The sequence below is a fragment of the Eurytemora carolleeae genome, unplaced genomic scaffold (assembly GCF_000591075.1).
Source record: "Eurytemora carolleeae unplaced genomic scaffold, Eaff_2.0 scaffold191, whole genome shotgun sequence".
In the NCBI taxonomy this organism is placed as follows: Eukaryota; Metazoa; Arthropoda; class Copepoda; order Calanoida; family Temoridae; genus Eurytemora; species Eurytemora carolleeae.
The window spans coordinates 205,861-225,334 of NW_019396105.1; the positions used below are offsets into that span (position 1 = coordinate 205,861).

Consider the following 19,474-nt stretch of genomic DNA (forward strand, 5'->3'; position numbering starts at 1 on the left):
CCGCCCCCCCCCCCCTCCTCTCCTTTACATGAACCAATAAAAATAAGCCATCATTACAAAGGTTGATATATTTAATTGTTTTGTTTCTTAACGGGACTATAAGTTTAGTTTTCAGTATCCTTTTTTTCATCTGTAATGTATACAAGGGAATATTTTCATTTTTTTACCTGAAATTGATTTTTTTTCAAATTGTGGGTTCTCCATTAAAGTCGGGACAAAGGGTATAGTTGTGAATTGGATACACCACTAGGGGGTCACGTGAAATTAATTTCGTATGCAGGAAATGTCTCAGAAAATTTAGAATTAATAATAAACTCTGGGTAAGTGCAACGCCCTCCGGGTTATCATTGTTTTTGTTTTAAAGAGCTGATTTAACATGTATACCCTTCATAAAAACATTTTCAGATTAGCGGGATTATTTTAATTGTTGCATAACAAAAAAATGCCTTTTTTTAAAGGAATTATATATTTGTTTAGGGACAGAAAACCAGATTGCCGTGACTCCAACACTGATGTTGACCTCTCATGAGGCCTTAAACAGGTTTGGTGTCTGTTTGTTTCTTTCATTCTTTTTTCTCTCTTTCTTTATTGATTTGCTTCATTCATTATTTGTTTGCGTTAAAGCCGGGTTGTTGTTCTGTGTGATTTGTAATTTTATGCTTTACAGAAATCAGATAGTTATCACATTTATGCAATCTTTTCTGAAATTATTCATTATTTTTCTAAAAACTATTTTTCTACTATTTTTATGATTACCAAGTTTCAACGAAAAATATCGATTAATATTTATTTACAACATATAACTCTTATTTCGCGAAATTGCAAAATTATAAACAATCTCATAAAATCAATTTGATTGATTCAACAAAGATTGGAAAAAGGCGCAACAGCAGAGGAAGTTTTTTTCTGTGTTGTTTTAAACAAAGAAAGATCGGCCACAGTTAAAGTATGATTTATATCAGCAAAAAAACACATCATGTCAAACTTAAGTAGATTTCACGGAAGATTGTAAAGATTTATCAAACTCTGATTTTCCCTATATCTTTGCAACCCAATGTAGTAGACCTTAGATATTTCAAACTATGACATCTGTCATGGATCAAATAATTCAAGTTTTAAATATAAAATGATGTACAGATTGGATATAGGGAAAAAGAAATTTAGTTCGAGGCTAAGACACAATTCCTTTAATAGGGTTTCAATCACAACCCCTTTAATTTCTTTTAACAATTTATTTTTAAATTCAAATTATTTTTTAACAAAATTTAAAAAGAGCGGTGATTTTGTTTTCTCCTAACGCTGTATCTTCTTTTTATCCGATCATACATATGTTTTCTTGCCAAGATTTAATTTCACAACAAATTTAATATTTTATTTTTAAGAAAAATTTTATAATTTAATATATAAAAAGAAAGTGCTCGTTAATAAACTTTAACTTTTAACTATAGAAATAGGGCAGCATGGTATATTTGTCCATTGAGGTTCCGAGGGAGAGGTTTTATTTCAATTATATTTGTAATATTATCCTCTACAGATATACAATCTTTATAATTTATATCTAACATTTAGATCACAACCTTTCTCAAACATCAAATATTCATTCTAACAAAATCTGATTTTAGGATAAACTTAATCTTATATAATTATCTCTAACGTGGTATTCTTTAAGAAAATATTAAAGGAACTGTAGAGTGAAGACACGTATTTTAAACTGACCCTTTATTTAAAAATTCCAATTCACAACGGTACCCTTTAAAAGAGATTAATTCTCATAATTTGATTTGAAATAATTATGATTGAGTTAAAACTAAATAATTATTTTTCATTCATCCCGAATCATGCAGACAAAGGTTTAAAGTTAGGGGACCCGTGTGATTTAGTTTGCAGGCCATTTAAGGGAACTGATGTGAGTTGGACATGCTAGATACTGATGTGAGTCGGACATGCTAGATACTGATGTGAGTCGGACATGCTAGATACTGATGTGAGTCGGACATGCTAGATACTGATGCAAGTGTCGGACATGCTTGATTATAAAAAGAGGATTACCGTAAATTACGTACAGAGTCCATTTCAGTTTCTATCAGACATCAAATTATCATATAATAACCAAACTAGATGTTTTTTGTAAATCCTTGAATCCTAAAAATGAAAAATAAGGGAATTATTTTTTTTGAGTAAATAAGTGTTAGTTAGCAGAAACCTGTCAATTAAAGAATATTTTTTTTCTAGATTTCCAACCAAAATACTCATTATTTATTAAGGAAAATATCTTTAAATTGAAAATTTTCAAGAAATAAATTCAGATTCTCTAATTTCTTTATCTTTATAACACAAGGTCGAAGACCTTACATAGATATTTCAAACTATGAATTCTGTTAGGTCAAATAATCTAATTCTGAAATATTAAAGGTTTACATCATCAGATTGTTTCTCTGTATCTACAATAAAACAACTTTCTATTACAACTATTGTAATAACGATTGAGGTCGTTAGTACAGCAGATGAAATTTGGTCGTTTTGGCAAACCACTTTATTTCAGCGCACTCTGTATTAACCCTGAACATTAATGTACCTTGAAGAATGCAAAATATTCCATATTATTCTGAGATGAAGTGTTTTCAGACTTAATCACATTTTTCGTTCACATTCATAAACCTTGAGTCTTTAAGTTGGAGTTTACATCGCAAAAATATTACTTATTCTATGTACTGCATATGCATAGTTTCAGTAGAAAGAAATATTTCCATTTACTGATAGCGCCGATTGAAGGATTCATAACTCTGATTGGATAATAAGATAGATAGAAAGATAGATGTTATACCGCCAAACTATTTCTATTGGTTCAATATAGACAACAAACACATGACTAAACCCTGATTGGATCAGGCGCTAAAGGACTCGGCATACAGGAGTGGCATGTGAATCCTTGTATTTGTGATTGATCTCTATCTTTCGATAACGGAGAAAGGGTAGACGACGGATTACATCCCTTGTTCGATAATCTATAAAATAGATGTCATTAGCAGAACACAAACAACCAATCAGATCCAAGGATATTTTGCGTTCAACTAATGAGATAAGAAAACGAGCAAATACTCTATAAAATTCAAAAGTTCACACTGTTGATATCAAAATTAAGTGATCGGGATCATGGGTATCTAACATAAAAGTTCCCATGCTCTGGATGCTTCTAGAAAATATTGCTGATGTATAGAACAGAATAAAACAGCTTCGTAAGGTTTCATTTTGGATTTTAAAGGATTTTTGATATGTTTAGAAAAGAAAGAAGAGGAAGTAATACACTGACACCCTAATGTATATATTAAATATATATTTATATAATCTTGAAAGGATTTGCTAATTTCTATACCTGTGCAATCCTATGCCGAAGACTTTTTTATATTTCAAACGATAAGTTCTATTAGATCAAAAAATCTAAGTTTGAAAAAACAAAGATTTACACCAACAAGCAACAAAGATATAGGGATTAGAACATTAAAGTTTGTGGCAAAGACTGGATTTCTTTATTTAGGTTTAGTGCCGAGCAGCGGGATTGTTACACGGAGAAGGAGATTTCATTAAGGTTTCTACCTCATGATCATGGATATAGGTAAACCTTAATCCGACCGGATACAAATACGGACAGGGGGGGGGGTAGTTTATATAATTTCATTTTTCTGTAACGTATAAAGGGACTGTAAGCGTAATTTCAAGTGATCCTTCATACAAAGATGACAATGCCCGATTCACAACAGTGCGTAATCTGTATCATGAATTCCACCTTGCATTTCTTGAACCTTATTAACTGTACTGCTAGCTATAAAATTAAAGCTAATATATATATGTAAAAAAGTGCTTTTTTCGTACACAATAACTCTTGTAATAATTGCATGTAAATTTTGTGAACCCAAATATCTTTACGAAAATAAAAAATATTTCGATTTAAAAAAACTTTAAACCTAGAAAAACTACAATATCTTCCCATTCAGTTTAAGTTTTTATAATCCCTATATCTTTGCAACCCAAAATCGTAGATTTTTGATATTTCAAACTATGAATTCTATTAGGTCGAAAATTTTGAAATATCAAAGGTTAACGCCGTTAGGTTGCAAATATATAGAAATGTACAAAGTTGAGTAGGTGGCAAAAACTTCTTATTTATATGTTTGTTTATCCTGCAATCTTTTAGCCTTGCCTTGTGTTGAAAAATGAGTTGTACTGTATTAGATATGAAATGAGTAACTGCCTATTCGAAGCTGCATTCGAGAATATTCTGGAGAAATGTAAATGTGCACCAGGTATCTTTATATATCTCTCTCTCTATCTATCTATCTATCTATCTATCTATCTATATATCTATCTATCTTTCTATCTATCTATCTATCTATCTATATATCTATCTATGTATCTATCAATATAATATTTATCTATCTAGCTCTATAACTATCCATCTGTATTTTTATGCACATATTTTTTTATTAAACCTTAAACTATTTTTTGTTAAATACTATTACTATTAAAGAAATTTAGCTTTCCCACAAACTCAAACCCATATCCTTGCAACGTGATGGTGTTAACCTTCAATATTTCCAGCTTCGAATATTTTATCTGACATAATTCAAGTTTGAAATATCAAAGGTCTATGACATTGAACTCAAGTTCGTCAGATTCTGAAGGATTGTACAGGCTTCTTAAGACTACTGATTAAATTTGTAGATACAACATATCCATGTTTGAACAGATGGTCGTTAATCTTTATTTTGTATTTTTTAAACCGATGTTTGCTGATATCTAGTATTGAATGATAATATTGATATAATGAAAGAAGAAAGAAGCTTGTATATTTCTCTCCACTAAGAGGACAGTATGACCCTGTAGTGTTGAAAGCATTTTTATGTTTGATTTTACTCATATAGAAGGAAAACCATAGGGGACCTTACTTATTCCAAGGGTTATCTTTTTTTTATTCATTAGGATCCATATATTTATCTGCAGAAGGCTCCATATTTATCCACTAGGATCCTAATTTATCCACTAGGTTCAATATTTATTCACTGGAACCATGTGTATCGACTTGGATCCAAATTTATCCACTTGGCTCCATATTTAGTCACTAGGCTCCATATTTATCCCATGGGCTACATATTTATTCACCAGGCTCGATATTTATCCACTAGGCTTCATTTTTATCCACAAGGATCCATATTTATCCAGTAGGCTCCATATTTATCCAGTAGGCTCCAAATTTTTCCACTAATGCTATTTTTATCCGTAAGACTCCATATATTTATCCGTAAGACTCCATATATTTATCCACTGGCTCCATATTTATCCACTAGGCTCCATATTTATCCCATGGGCTACATATGTATTTACAAGGCTCGATATTTATCCACTAGGATCCATATTTATCCACTAGACTCCATATTTATCCACCAGACTTCATATGTATCCACTAGGCTTCATTTTTATCCACTAAACTCCATATTTATCCATTAGGCTTTATTTTTATCCACTAAACTCCATATTTATCCACTAGACTCCATATATATCCACTAGACTCCATATTTATCCACTAGACTCCATATTTATTCACTAGACTCCATATTTATCCACTAGGATCCATATTTATCCTCTAAGCTTTATATTTATCCACTAGACTTTATATTTATCCACTAGGCTCCATATTTATCCACTAGACTCCATATTTATCCACTAGACTCCATATTCATCCGCTAGGATCCATATTTATCCACTAAGCTTTATATTTATCCACTAGACTCCATATTTACCCACTAGACTCCATATTTATTGGCTAGACTCCATATTTATCCAATAGGCTCCATATTTATCCAATAGACTCCATATTTATCCAATAGACTCCATATTTATCCACTAGTGTCCATATTTGTCTACTAGGCTCCATGTTTATTCACTAGGCTCCATATTTATCCAGTCGGCTCCATATTTATCCAGCAGGCTCCATATTTTTCCAGTAGGCTCCATATTTATCCAGTAGGCTCCATATTTATCCAGTAGGCTCCATATTTATCAACTAGGTTCCATATTTATTCACTAGGATTAATATTTATCCACTAGGCTCCATATTCAAACACAAGATCTTTCAAAAAGAAAATTTTTAGCAGAATTTTCTTTAATTTGTTGTCAATTTATCAATACTAGTATTCCTATTCAGCAAAAGTGTTTTCTACCAAATAATTTCTATTCTACGAGTTGAGTGCTAATTTAGATTCTGTTTTGAATATCTAAAATAAATAATATTTCATAGGTTTTCATACAATTGGTGGAGAAGCCGCGATGGAAGAGTACGATATCTGTATGGGAGCAAACCTCACTTGTATGAATGATCATCTAAATAGAATGGGTAAGTTTAATAGTACACGTCATTTCAAGTAATCCTCTCTCTAAAGAGGGGCAATTCCGATTCACGGTACTCGGTTTGTCTAATCAAGTAGGAATCAGATATCTATATATATAGCTAGCTAAGGTGCTCAGCGTAGCCCGTGGATGTTTTTAAAAATTAAAATGGTTTCCTATGTTACCCCTAGGTTACCTGCAATAACCATGGGTTTCCGTAAAAAAAGTCAGCCAATTTGGTCCAGTCGTTTGGCCAGCTGTAGCTATTATTATATATATACATATATAATAATAATCAATTTATTATTTGCCAAGATTTAATTTCACAACAAATTTAATATTTTATTTTTAAGAAAAATTTTATAATTTAATATATAAAAAGAAAGTGCTCGTTAATAAACTTTAACTTTTAACTATAGAAATAGGGCAGCATGGTATATTTGTCCATTGAGGTTCCGAGGGAGAGGTTTTATTTCAATTATATTTGTAATATTATCCTCTACAGATATACAATCTTTATAATTTATATCTAACATTTAGATCACAACCTTTCTCAAACATCAAATATTCATTCTAACAAAATCTGATTTTAGGATAAACTTAATCTTATATAATTATCTCTAACGTGGTATTCTTTAAGAAAATATTAAAGGAACTGTAGAGTGAAGACACGTATTTTAAACTGACCCTTTATTTAAAAATTCCAATTCACAACGGTACCCTTTAAAAGAGATTAATTCTCATAATTTGATTTGAAATAATTATGATTGAGTTAAAACTAAATAATTATTTTTCATTCATCCCGAATCATGCAGACAAAGGTTTAAAGTTAGGGGACCCGTGTGATTTAGTTTGCAGGCCATTTAAGGGAACTGATGTGAGTTGGACATGCTAGATACTGATGTGAGTCGGACATGCTAGATACTGATGTGAGTCGGACATGCTAGTTACTGATGTGAGTCGGACATGCTAGATACTGATGTGAGTCGGACATGCTAGTTACTGATGTGAGTCGGACATGCTAGTTACTGATGTGAGTCGGACATGCTAGTTACTGATGTGAGTCGGACATGCTAGATACTGATGTGAGTCGGACATGCTAGATACTGATGTGAGTCGGACATGCTAGATACTGATGTGAGTCGGAAGATATATCATATGGATTTTGAAAACTGATTATTCTTATATTTTTATTTTAAATAAGAAACTTTTCTGCTACTGGAAAGCAATGACGGATTTATCAGAACTAAACACTAAAAGAGTGAAGTTATCTGTCTTATTCCTGATGAGATGAAGAGTTTAAAGAACTAGGGCATGTCCTTGATTAAATGGAGGGTTTCTTGAAATCACAACGATACATTCCCTTGAAAAGAAATGTTGTTGTAATAAAAGTAACTAAAAGTGCCATGTCTGGATTCACAACGGTGCTCTTTAAACATTTATCTGATCAACAATGGTAAAAATAAAGGCTTTTTTTAGCTTGGAAAGTGTAAAATTTTGATAAATTCATCCATTGTTTCTGTACCATAAATCTGCAAAAATATTGATATTCTTATATCTCGTTGATCAGACTAAAGGTTTACTGGTAACGTTGTGGAAATAGATAATCCACTACTTACGTCTAAAGTTACTTTATAGGCAAAGATATCTCGTTATTAATCCTTTAATTAGATTAATATCTCGTTTTTTAAGAAATCGTATGCAAAATTTTAAAGAGTTTTTTGCATATTACTTAACACTTTATGACAAATGTAAGTTTTAGATCTTTGGCTCAAAAAAAAAAATATGTGGTATTTTACATATGTTTGACACCAGCTGGTTTTTATCCACCCTTAATTAGCTCACCATGCTGTAGCCTACCCTATAAATAAATAAAATGCTTTGAATGCTTTTACATTTTTTTTTGAACTTTCTGATTTAAAAAAATGTTTCAATAATGCAAACCGAATCTTATCAACATTTTTTATTTTAAATGTTTTCTTCCCTGGATCTTAAATCGTTTTTTAATTTGATTTCGAGAGTTTTCTTTTTTCACATTTTTCTAATTTAATTTAAAATCTTATTTATATTCTTAGTTTCTTACAGTTTAATCTTATCCTTCTATCATTTTTAACATCTCATGAAATTAATTTCAATATTTTTCAGTTTGCAAATACTGGGTGCGATAGGTAGACGTCGGCGCAAACTTAAAATATGAAAAGATTTTTTCATGTTAATTTATTTTTGAAGATATTAAGAAGAAAAGAATGAACGAATTGGGTTATCTGTTTCATTGTTTTTCAACCGATTTATCTTTTGATCTTGATCTTGATTTTGACTTGATCTTGATCTTGATCTTGATCTTGATCATGATCTTGATCTTGATCTTGACCTGACCTTGACTTGATCTTGATCTTGTTCTTGTTCTTGTTCTTGTTCTTGATCTTGATCATGATCTTGATCATGATCTTGATCTTGATCTTGACCTTGACTTGATCTTTATCTTAATCTTGTTCTTGTTCTTGTTCTTGATCATGATCTTGATCTTGATCTTGATCTTGATCTTGATCTTGATCTTGATCTTGATCTTGATCATGATCTTGATCTTGACCTTGACTTAATCTTATTCTTGATCTTGTTCTTGATCTTGATCTTGATCTTGATCTTGATCTTGATCTTGATCTTGATCTTGATATTGATCTTGATCCTGATCTTGATCTTGATCTTGATCTAGGTGAGTTTGATCATGTTGAATACCAGGGGAAACAAGTGAAATGTAGATCAAGCTGCGAAGATCAGGTATGAAAGATGAATTTAAAGATTAAGAATCAGAGTAGCGTTGCCGAGAGGGGGCCGGGGNGGGGGGGGGGATGAGGAATATGAAAAAGATGTAGGAAGGGGAAAGATCTTGGTAAAAGAGGATGCGGGGGGGAAGGGAGTTTTTGAAAAGTTAAATGGTTGCCGAAGAGGAATTTGCAGCTTGACGATTTTTTTCTTGAGGTTACCATTATTTTACGTAAACTACAATAAAAAGAACACGTTTCAACTTTTGTATTACTAGTTGGCCAAAAAATCCATTAAAAGTCTCTTTAATGAGAAGAATTAGTTGTTAAGTAAATTTTTGTTTTGTTCATTGTTCAGGTGAATTCCTTGTTCGTGACCACCTCGAACTATCCCAACAGGAAAGTATAAAAATATCAAATCAACAAGATATCTACATATTTATCATAAATGTTGATACGGTAAGACTCATTGTAGAATAGAAAGACGACTGTTAGACTCAAGTTATGACTCTAAATAGTCCAATTAACATGAAACACTGCAATTGTGCAGTGTTCACAGACCTATTTTACTTAGTAAGTTTATTATCAAGGCATTGTCAAAACTATTGCTTTATAAGATTTTACAATTCATAAAAACTTTTTTCGAAAATTTTGTGAGATTGAACGTAAAAGTTGATTTGTTAAACTTCGTTGAAAATGTTTGGAATTTTTCTCAAACATTTTGAAATAATTAAATAAAGTTTTACGCCCTGGGACCCGGGAGCCAATATACTTCCTGAATAACCTGATACTCCGGCGGCAAATTGAAGTAAACCCGCCGCGGCGGGGAGTCAATTATTCAACTATAAAACCCCGGCCAGAATGATTATCGCAAATCATCTAACCGATCGGGCCCAAATTTTTGTGGGACCTCGCGAGACCCCAGGGAAGGTTTATAGATGATCAAATTTTCTAAAATTTGCCTCTAACAAAATTCGATTTTTGAAAATTTTGAAAATCCGCGAACTTTTGTTTTGTTTTTGTTTTACAATGTACATATACAAAGAGAACATGTTCACAATTTAAGATGGGCGCGAAGGGCCTTTTGAGCCTAGTAATACGAATTGCAAAAAAGTAAATTTCAGTTAGAATGAAATTTTGCATGTTTTCATTAATAACTTCTCTTTACAAGAATACAAAAGTTTTTAAACTCTATAAAAGCCTATATCCATTATCCAATCAAATAAATTTTTTTCTCACAAAGTTGAATCTATTTAAAATTGAAGGAGGTACAAGGTGACAAAGTCGCATTAGTAATTTGAGTTTAGAGATTTTAAACATTTCTGAAAATTATGGATCTACTTTTTTTGTGCGTGTTGCTTGTTACTTCAAACTAGTGAAATTTTATAGAGCAGTCTGGATCTGGATCTGAATCTGGATCAGAGCAGTCTGGATCTGGATCTGGATCTGGATCTGGATCTGAATCTGGCTCTGGATCTGGATCTGGATCTGGATCTGGATCTGGATCTGGATCTGAATCTGGATCTGGATCTGGATCTGGATCTGGATCTGGATCTGGATCTGGATCTGGATTTGGATCTGGATCAGGATCTGGATCTGGGTCGGGATCTGGATCTGGATTTGGATCTGGATCTGGATCTGGATCTGGATCTGGATCTGGATCTGGATCTGGATCTGGATCTGGATCTGGATCTGGATTTGGATCTGGATCTGGATCTGGATCTGGATTTGGATTTGGATCTGGATCTGGATCTGGATCTGGATCTGGATCTGGATTTGGATCTGGATCTGGATCTGGATCTGGATCTGGATCTGGATCTGGATCTGGATTTGAATCTGGATCTGGATCTGGATCTGGGTCTGGATCTGGATTTGGATCTGGATCTGGATCTGGATCTGGATCGGATCTGAATCTGGATCGGATCTGTATCTTGGTTTTGCCTACCAACTTTTTTGTATTTCTGATAATAATGATTTTAAAAAATTATATTCGTTATTTCATCATTTGTTGAGGAGTATTCGTCCAGATAGATTTTTACGTCTAAATTTTGCCATGAATCCCCTTAGGAGTGGAGATATTATTTTACAATGATTTATAATATTTTCCGCTCCGAAGGTAAACCATTGAAGTGTGGAAAATGATATTAGAATATCTCTCCTGGGGTATGATTGATGGGGTTTTATGAAAAAGCCGGAAGGAAAGTACATTTCTGAAATTATCTTAAAGAAACTTATTTGTTCTTCTTCTTAATAAAGTATTAATAGAAAATATTTTAGATGTAATGTTAGAAAATATTAATAACAAATTTAATTTGAAAAGCTTTGACAGGGTTACCCCTGCAGGATGAGACTTCAGACACGACCAAACGAAAGGAACTGAATCCTTGCCACAAACAAAAATTTTATAATTCTTATTTCTTTGCAACCCAATGTCGTAGACCTTAGATATTTAAAATGATGAATTCTGTTAGATCAAATAATCTCAGTTTGAAATATCAATGGTTTACACCATCAGACTTCATTGATTTAGGAATTAGAAAATTTGAGTTTATGGAAAAGACTCAATTTTTTTAATTACTTAATCAGTAAACCATTTAAACACTAAAAAAAGCTATCAGCTAGATGGTTTATAGGTTTAAAATGTACATGCCAAGATCTACGAAAAAGTATAAAGGAGTTATAGAAAGGTATAAATCAAAGTCCAAGGTGTTGCAACACTTCAAAGTCGACCCAGTCATGAAATGGATCTCTGTGAAATGAAATTACAGATTTTGATATTTTGTACGAATAGGAAAACTCTAGTTTACAGAGAAGAATTCTGTATTGTTACTCTACGTCTTATTGATAAATGTAACAGCTTCAAACGCAAGGAAAATAAACCAGAATCTTAATGTTTACATTTTTATATTTTTACATGTGCACAATTTACATAATTACTTTTAAAGGAAGTGTTTGAGAAAATAAAAGAAAGCTCATCCTAAACCATCTTTGATTTTAGAGAACACTCCCTTTATGTCTATGATGGATAAGTTGCCAAATTTAGAAAATCTGTAAAATTTTCGAGGGCGCAGATTGCAATGTGTACACTGCAAACACAAGGGAACCTTGACAAGTGCATTATTTTCTCCGCCGCAAACTATATATATTTTTCTTATTTTTAAACCTTAACTTAATTCTAATAATAAGCAATATCTTTTAAACATAATTGATGCATATGTAATAAAATAAAATAATAAAAAAATAAAAAATAAAATAATATGTAACAAAATAACACCAAAAATACAAGATTTCTTTTTTAACATTTCAAAATTTCAATGAACCTAAGTAAATTTTGTTAAAAAATCGTGTTGCATTACACATTAAGCTAATGTGTAAACAAAATTTGATACAAATCGGCCAAGGGTTTCCTGAGTTATGATGGGACAACGAATACAAACAAAAAGAGATTACTTTATATATAAAAAATATTCTGGTTTGCAGCCCCTGGATCGACAATATCCGACCCTGTGTATTCTACTGGAGGATCTCAGAGATCTAGAGTAAGTATGAATCACCAAGATTAAACCTGTCGGAGATGGAAACCTTTAAATAAACGTAATCAACTCAACTAATTCTTAATTTGTTCCACTCATTTAAAATTTACAAACTCTGCCTAGCTAATTACTCTTTGAAGAATACCAGTTTTGTTTTCCACTTTTTTGTAGTAAAAATCGGGAAAACTGTTAAAGAAACATAATTTTTGTTACATAAACTTAAAAATTCTTTAAAAAGTTAAGTTTAAATTTTATTTCTAAAGCACTTTATTATATAAGAAGAATAAAGAATTATGATATTTTTAATAACTATAATAATAATGGCATTTATTATTTGCCCTTTTCTATTTTTTTTAATAAAGTAAAATACCTGAACTTTGCCCATTCAAATTATGTTTTATTTTTTTTATTGTTTTTTTTTAATATCTTATTTTTTTTATAAATGGAAATGTATCTTTTGTTACAGTTTGTTTGGCGATGATTTCAGAGCTATGCTCTAAAAGAGGGGGGGGGGCACTCCCTACAAATCTCGTTTTATTTTTTTTAACTGATAACCTTTTGAGGTTTAATTGTAAACTCAAATTTAACTTATTAAACAGACGGAAAATAGTTTGATCAAATAAAAAATGAAAGCTAATTTACCATCTGTTGTTCATTTACCTTAAACCAGTTTCTGAGCAGTCTTAATATGTTACAGTAAAATGTACAAAAATTCTATCCCCCATATATAAATCTATTACATTATGTGTATTAACCCCGGTTGAGCAATTAACATGTTTCAAACTTGCAACACGATGCTCTGGAACCCGACCTAGTGGAAACGGAACCAAAGAAAATTCGAACTAATTACCAAGTAGTTTTTTTAATATTGATTAGTTTAAAATCCCCTGCGTTTTAATGTTTAATGCTACTCTTATTTATAATTAAGTCTAACCCGTATCCAACTCCTCCCACCAGACTTAAACGATTACAACTTTAGGTTGGGAAATACTTAGGTCAGAAACCCCTGGTCAGTTTCCTCCAGGTCGGATGAGTGGGTGATTTAGTAAATGTTACGATATAATAACAAAATAAGATTTCCCTTTTTATTCACAGCTTCCCTTTGTTGACATGTTTGAGTACACTACATTGTTCAGGATGTCTGTATAAAAACTTGTAATTTGCTTTTTCTCTTTTCTTTTATAGTTTAGATTTTCTTGTTTTTATTTTTGATTTTCTATTTTCTATTTTCTGTTTAGTATTTTCTGTTTTCTATTTTCTATTTTCTATTTAGTATTTTTGATTTTCTATTTAGTATTTTCTGTTTTCTATTTTCTATTTTCCATTGTCTATTTTCTATTTTCTATTTTCTATTTTTATATTCTATTTTTATTTTATATATTTTCTATCTTCTCTTTAGTATTTGTGAGAATAATGAGTGGAAAACACCGAAGGAGTTAAACTGTACCGTACACCATTGTCCACTAGTAGAGGCAGTACTTAACTACGCTAGGGATAATCTAGTCATGTTCAATATATTCATCAAGGTATAGTCATGTTCAATATACTCATCAAGGTATAGTCATGTTCAATATACTCATCAAGGTATAGTCATGTTCAATATACTCATCAAGTTATATTGTCACTTTCAATATATTCATTAAAGTAATAATGTTCCATATATTCATCAAGGTTAAGTCATGTTCATGATAACAAGAAAATAATAATTTTATGTGAGCATTATTTTAAAGGAATTCACAACGGTACTCTTTAAAATAAAAGAATTATCCTAGTTTTTATAACTTTCGAAAAGTGTTTCTTTATAAAAGTACCTTTTTTAAAGATTAAAAACGAGTATATCTTACTTATTGTTTATTTTGTGCCAAGATTTAAAGGACACCTCAGTGAATTTTTCAGTAACGTTTTTTATGATAACACTCCCTTTAAGAGTTATTTGTCCAGGACCCGTACGCTAAGAGGTTTATGAAGGATGAAAAAATAACTAAAACTGCATATATTGCGAACTCTGGAGGTCTACTGGGACTCTGTATGGGATTCTCTCTAGGAAATCAAAATTATTAGCTAGAAACACTCATAGCATTTGTTAGAAGAACTATTTTCTCATTTTTATTATCAAATTTAAAAGTTCTGAGTATGTTTTTATTAATTTTGTTGAAGTTTCACAGCGTAAAATGTTACACACATTTTCAATTTCAAAAGTTTATAAAGATTAAATTTTTTTTAATATTTCAGTTTCTAACTTATCAAAATTCACAAAAAAACTAGAAAAATTTAATTTTCTAATTCTTGATTTAGAGGTTAAAAACGAATAATTTCTTAGATATCTTGACCGTGAGTTGTACCGTAATAATTTGATTGTACAGTATCTGCTGCTGAAATCTTGTACCATTGTCTTTTTGGTCTAATATCTCCTCTTTGTACAAGAAAAAAACAAGATAGGTAAAAACACATAAAGGTTAAAAATCCTCTTTTTTGATGATTCGCACAATTCTCTTCAATAGTTTTAGAAGAACGCCAAAAAACGGTTGAAATTCAACATTTTCATTAAAATCATTTATGTAATACATAGTAAATGTATATCTACAAACAGATACATATATAAGTTATTTAAAGTACACTGATTATCTGGAATGATACACTTTCAATAAAAATTATCATTACATCTGAAAATGTGAATTTAAAAAAAAACTGACTGCAACGCTTAGCCCAACTTTATTTTATAAATCATTTTAATAATTGACAAACATGAATCAGTTCATGATTAAAAAGTTTTGTACTTTTAGGTTATCGTCTGTGCGACATGAATCTGAGGATCAGAACGGGAGAACGTATAGTCGGGAGAGGATAAGACGAGGTCCAACCTATCCTGAACCCTCCTACTATAAACACGACCTGGAGAAAGGAATTCCCAGAACAGAGGTGAAAAAATATACAGTAATAGCCAGAAAACTTTGGAATTGGAAGACGACACTAACGCAATATTTGAATGGTTTTTGATGTTGTTACAAAGAAAATAGTTTTACTAGTAACACATTAAATCACTTATTCAGTGGAATGGGCCAGTTTACACTTCACAATTGCTGTGTGTCATATTCATTTAACTATTTAAAGTTATAACCTGAGTCCAAAAGTCGTCTTTCTATCACAGAGATTTTTGGTTTTCACTGTATGTTCCTAACAAAACACATCAGTTTCCTTACTAATTTTAAATTTGTCGAATTCACTTTAACCGGTTGACCGTAGCTCCCTCAGTTTTAATTTTATGCCCAAATATTATAGAATTACTAAAGTATAATTGGTTGTCTATTAGAAGCTCAAAACTTTTTTATTCTTCCTGATAGTCCTTAGGTGGAAAAGCATATCAGATGAAAATCATGAAAGATTTTAATCTGACACGGAAGGAATTGAGTCTTTGCCACAAACTCATATTTTCTAATCCCCTTATCTTCTGCAACTATAATGTCACCTTAGATATTATGAATTCTGTTGGATCAAGTAATCTAAGCTTAAAACATCAACGGTTCACACTTCCAGGTTGCATAGATATAGGGATTATAGAAAATCATAACTTGTGGCAAAGACTCAATTACTTTGACGCAAAACTTAATTATTTTAATAAATGTTCTCTAGACGAGTATGAGCCATGAGCGGGGATATAATAGTTGTCTCCTGCACAACGGTTCTATCCATACAGACGTGGGACACAACAGCTCCCACAACTCATCCATGCCCCAGGGCTTTCAGAAACCTCAGTTCTCCGGGGGCAGAAACGGAACCTGGTCCGGATGTCCGGCTCATTCATGTAATTCTCATCCGGCTTCAAGACAGGTTTATCATCTTTGACATCTAAGCCAAATATTTCAATTTTTTATAGTTACAAGCCCGATTCACAGTGGTACCAATAGGCCTACGTATACGCAATGGAATATCATTGTTTACTTTCTTTCATTTTTTCAATTTTCTCTCCTGCACATATCCAAAAGAAATTTTTAAAGAAAACTTAAATTGAAATTATTATTTTTCCGCACGCAAACATTTATTTTTTAATCGTTGCATCTTTGCAACCTGATGTTGTAGACCATTGATATTTTAAACTATAAATCCTGCTACATCACATCAAATCTTAGCATTAAATGTCAAAGGTTTGATTTGAATAATCGGTTCCATTTTTCGTTTAATAATATGATGTTAAAGTTTGATAAAAAAGCAGGAGGAGACATTGTTTGATTTCAGCAAAGAACGAGTTATATAACTTAGATAAACTAAATTAAAAGAACTCTGATCGAAAGAGAAATGTATGTACAGTGTACAGTGAGTGTGGAGTTTACAGAGAGGGTACAGTGTACTGTGCAATGTACAGTGAATGTATAGTTTACAGAGAGGGTACAGTGAATGTACAATGTAAAGTGAGTAGGTAGTAATAGGAAATCTTTACAAATTCTCCTTGTCTATCATATCTTTTAATTATCCTTGTCTATCCTATCTTTTAATTATATTTGTCTATCCTATCTGCTAATTATCCTTGTCTATCCTATCTTCATATTATCCTTGTCTATCCTATCTTCTAAGTAGCCTTGTCTGTCTATCATATCTTCCAATTGTCCTTGTCTATCCTATCTTCTAATTATCCTTGTCTAATGTGTATCCTATCTTCTAATTATTCTTGTCGATCCTATCTCCTAACAAGCCTTGTTTATCCTATCTTTAAACTATCCTTGTCTATCCTATCTTCTAATTATCCTTGGTTGTCTATCATATCTTCCATTTTTCCATGTCTATCTTATCTTTTAATTATTCTTGTCTATCCTATCTTTTAAATTTCCTTGTCTGTCTTTAATATCTTACAATTGTCCATTTCATTCCCAAATTGAAAATTTAAGAAAAATGTTTTGATGTTTTTATTATTTTCAAAGTTTTGATTAAAAGTCCATAATAACTGAACTTTATTACAAAATACTCAAAAAGCCTTTTTTTAGATCTTTTATTCATTGTTTTGATTCCGTACTGGAAAAAAACTGAATCTTAATTTAAAATAAAATAATTATATAGTTCTTTGAGACAACTTTCTTAGAAAAACTGAGCCTGCATACGGAAGGTTGATGTATTTTAATACCCCCCCCCCCCCCTACCCTAGCACAAACCTTTGTTATTTATCCTTATTACAAGCCCGTCTCTGCTCGAGACAATAAATATGTTTGATTTGATTTGATTAGTAAATATAGTAATTGTATAACGTCTATATAATTATACATATATTGTATATAGGCCTCTAAGTACACATTGTCGATTTTCTGAAAATATAAAAATATTAATATAATATATCTATACCTGCATTATGTAAATTGTAAATTGTGTAATAAACAAAAGAATATTTAAACTAATCATTTGATGCGCACATATAGTGTAAAAATAAAAAATATAAATAAATATATTTCCGAACAATATCAAATTTTCTGGAAGTTGAAAAATTTACAGAAAACAGTTTATAAATAGATAAAATATATTTTAAAACAATTCTTAATTTTTTCAACCCATTGAGGTGATTTATTTACAGAGAACAGTTTGTGAATATATAAAATTAGCTGGACTGCCCGGCGTTGTCCGTGGAATTTTAGAAACATTTGAAGAATAAATTTCGTATTTGGCAAAAAATGTGATTTTTGAAAATAACAATTTCAATGTTTTGCTTGATGGATAGTTTATGCAAGGGCTGGATAGTTTAGACAAGGGATGGATAGCTTAGACAAGGGTCGGATAGTTTAGACAAGGGTTGGATAGCAATAGCAGGACAAGACTGGATAGTTTAGACAAGGGATGGATGGTTTAGACAATGGCTGGATATTTTAGACAAGGGTTGGATAGTAAGACAAGGGCTGGATAGTTTAAACAAGCGGACCCGAATGTTCAACCAATTTGGTTGATCTGAGCTGGGAACTTTTAAATGGGATATCCTTAATCCCTTTCGGTTAATTAATCTGGAGATTAATTACAAGAGGAGAGCAAGCATTATTTAATCTGGAGATAAAGAAAAAGAGGAGATCAAGCATTGGTTTCGATATTGTCGGTTTCCAGCTCTGTTTGTCCACCCAATATATATAAATGAGAGAAGAGCTTCATTACACAGAAGATATTTTAAATCGTAAAAACAATAATAATTTGTTCATTCATTGAGATAAATTATCTATTTTAAGACACGGTTATCCAAAAATATGAGACAATAATGACGACCTGGAAATGATCAGTAAGAACTAAGAAATTTTACCAGAACATGATGGTAAGAGCCTTTCTCATTAAAAATATTTAAGATCTCCGACATAAAGTTGCAAAGATATAGTGATTAGAAGATCAGAATTCGTGGCAAAGGGTAACCTTGAAAATGTTTTTAATCCTTCCGTAAAGTTTGAAAAGTCTATACATGACATAGACACTAGACTTTTACTCTAATACTACTTTTTTGCCATTTACAGTGAATTGCTAGTAGATAAATATATTACAATTTGCTCTATTGACCATATGTTGTGACTTGTGTAAACCTAAGAACTTGATTTAATTATAGTTCCGACCCCCCGAGGTCAGACACAAACATAGAAAATGATATTGTCTGTTTTCCTAAAAATTTAGCTATGTTGAAATTGTCAGCCATATCGGAGATTGTCTTATATAGAGTTATAATAAAATTGTCAGCCATATCGGAGATTTTCTTATATAGAGTTATGTTAAAATTGATAGCCATATCGGAGATTGTCTTATATAAAGCTATGTTAAAATTGATAGCCATATCGGAGATTGTCTTATATA

The 19,474-nt window shown here is 31.4% G+C and overlaps 1 protein-coding gene across 2 annotated transcripts in view; it reads left to right on the top strand.

The window, feature by feature from the left end:
• Positions 1 to 17,082, top strand: part of LOC111695065 (uncharacterized) — a 47,786-nt gene extending 30,704 nt beyond the window's left edge. Inside the window, exons 12-25 of one of the 2 annotated variants that reach the window (XM_023464226.1) lie at positions 478 to 541; positions 3,536 to 3,613; positions 4,231 to 4,301; positions 6,293 to 6,388; positions 9,095 to 9,159; positions 9,502 to 9,542; positions 11,935 to 12,013; positions 12,624 to 12,682; positions 14,076 to 14,202; positions 14,618 to 14,720; positions 15,040 to 15,115; positions 15,460 to 15,595; positions 16,307 to 16,504; positions 16,884 to 17,082. In XM_023464226.1, the coding sequence (XP_023319994.1) occupies positions 478 to 541; positions 3,536 to 3,613; positions 4,231 to 4,301; positions 6,293 to 6,388; positions 9,095 to 9,159; positions 9,502 to 9,542; positions 11,935 to 12,013; positions 12,624 to 12,682; positions 14,076 to 14,202; positions 14,618 to 14,720; positions 15,040 to 15,115; positions 15,460 to 15,595; positions 16,307 to 16,504; positions 16,884 to 16,928 (1,238 nt within the window). In that variant the 3' untranslated portion in view covers positions 16,929 to 17,082. The remainder of the gene's footprint in view (positions 1 to 477; positions 542 to 3,535; positions 3,614 to 4,230; positions 4,302 to 6,292; positions 6,389 to 9,094; positions 9,160 to 9,501; positions 9,543 to 11,934; positions 12,014 to 12,623; positions 12,683 to 14,075; positions 14,203 to 14,617; positions 14,721 to 15,039; positions 15,116 to 15,459; positions 15,596 to 16,306; positions 16,505 to 16,883) is intronic. The other variant, XM_023464228.1, reaches the window with a different exon arrangement.
• Positions 17,083 to 19,474: the final 2,392 nt, after the last annotated feature.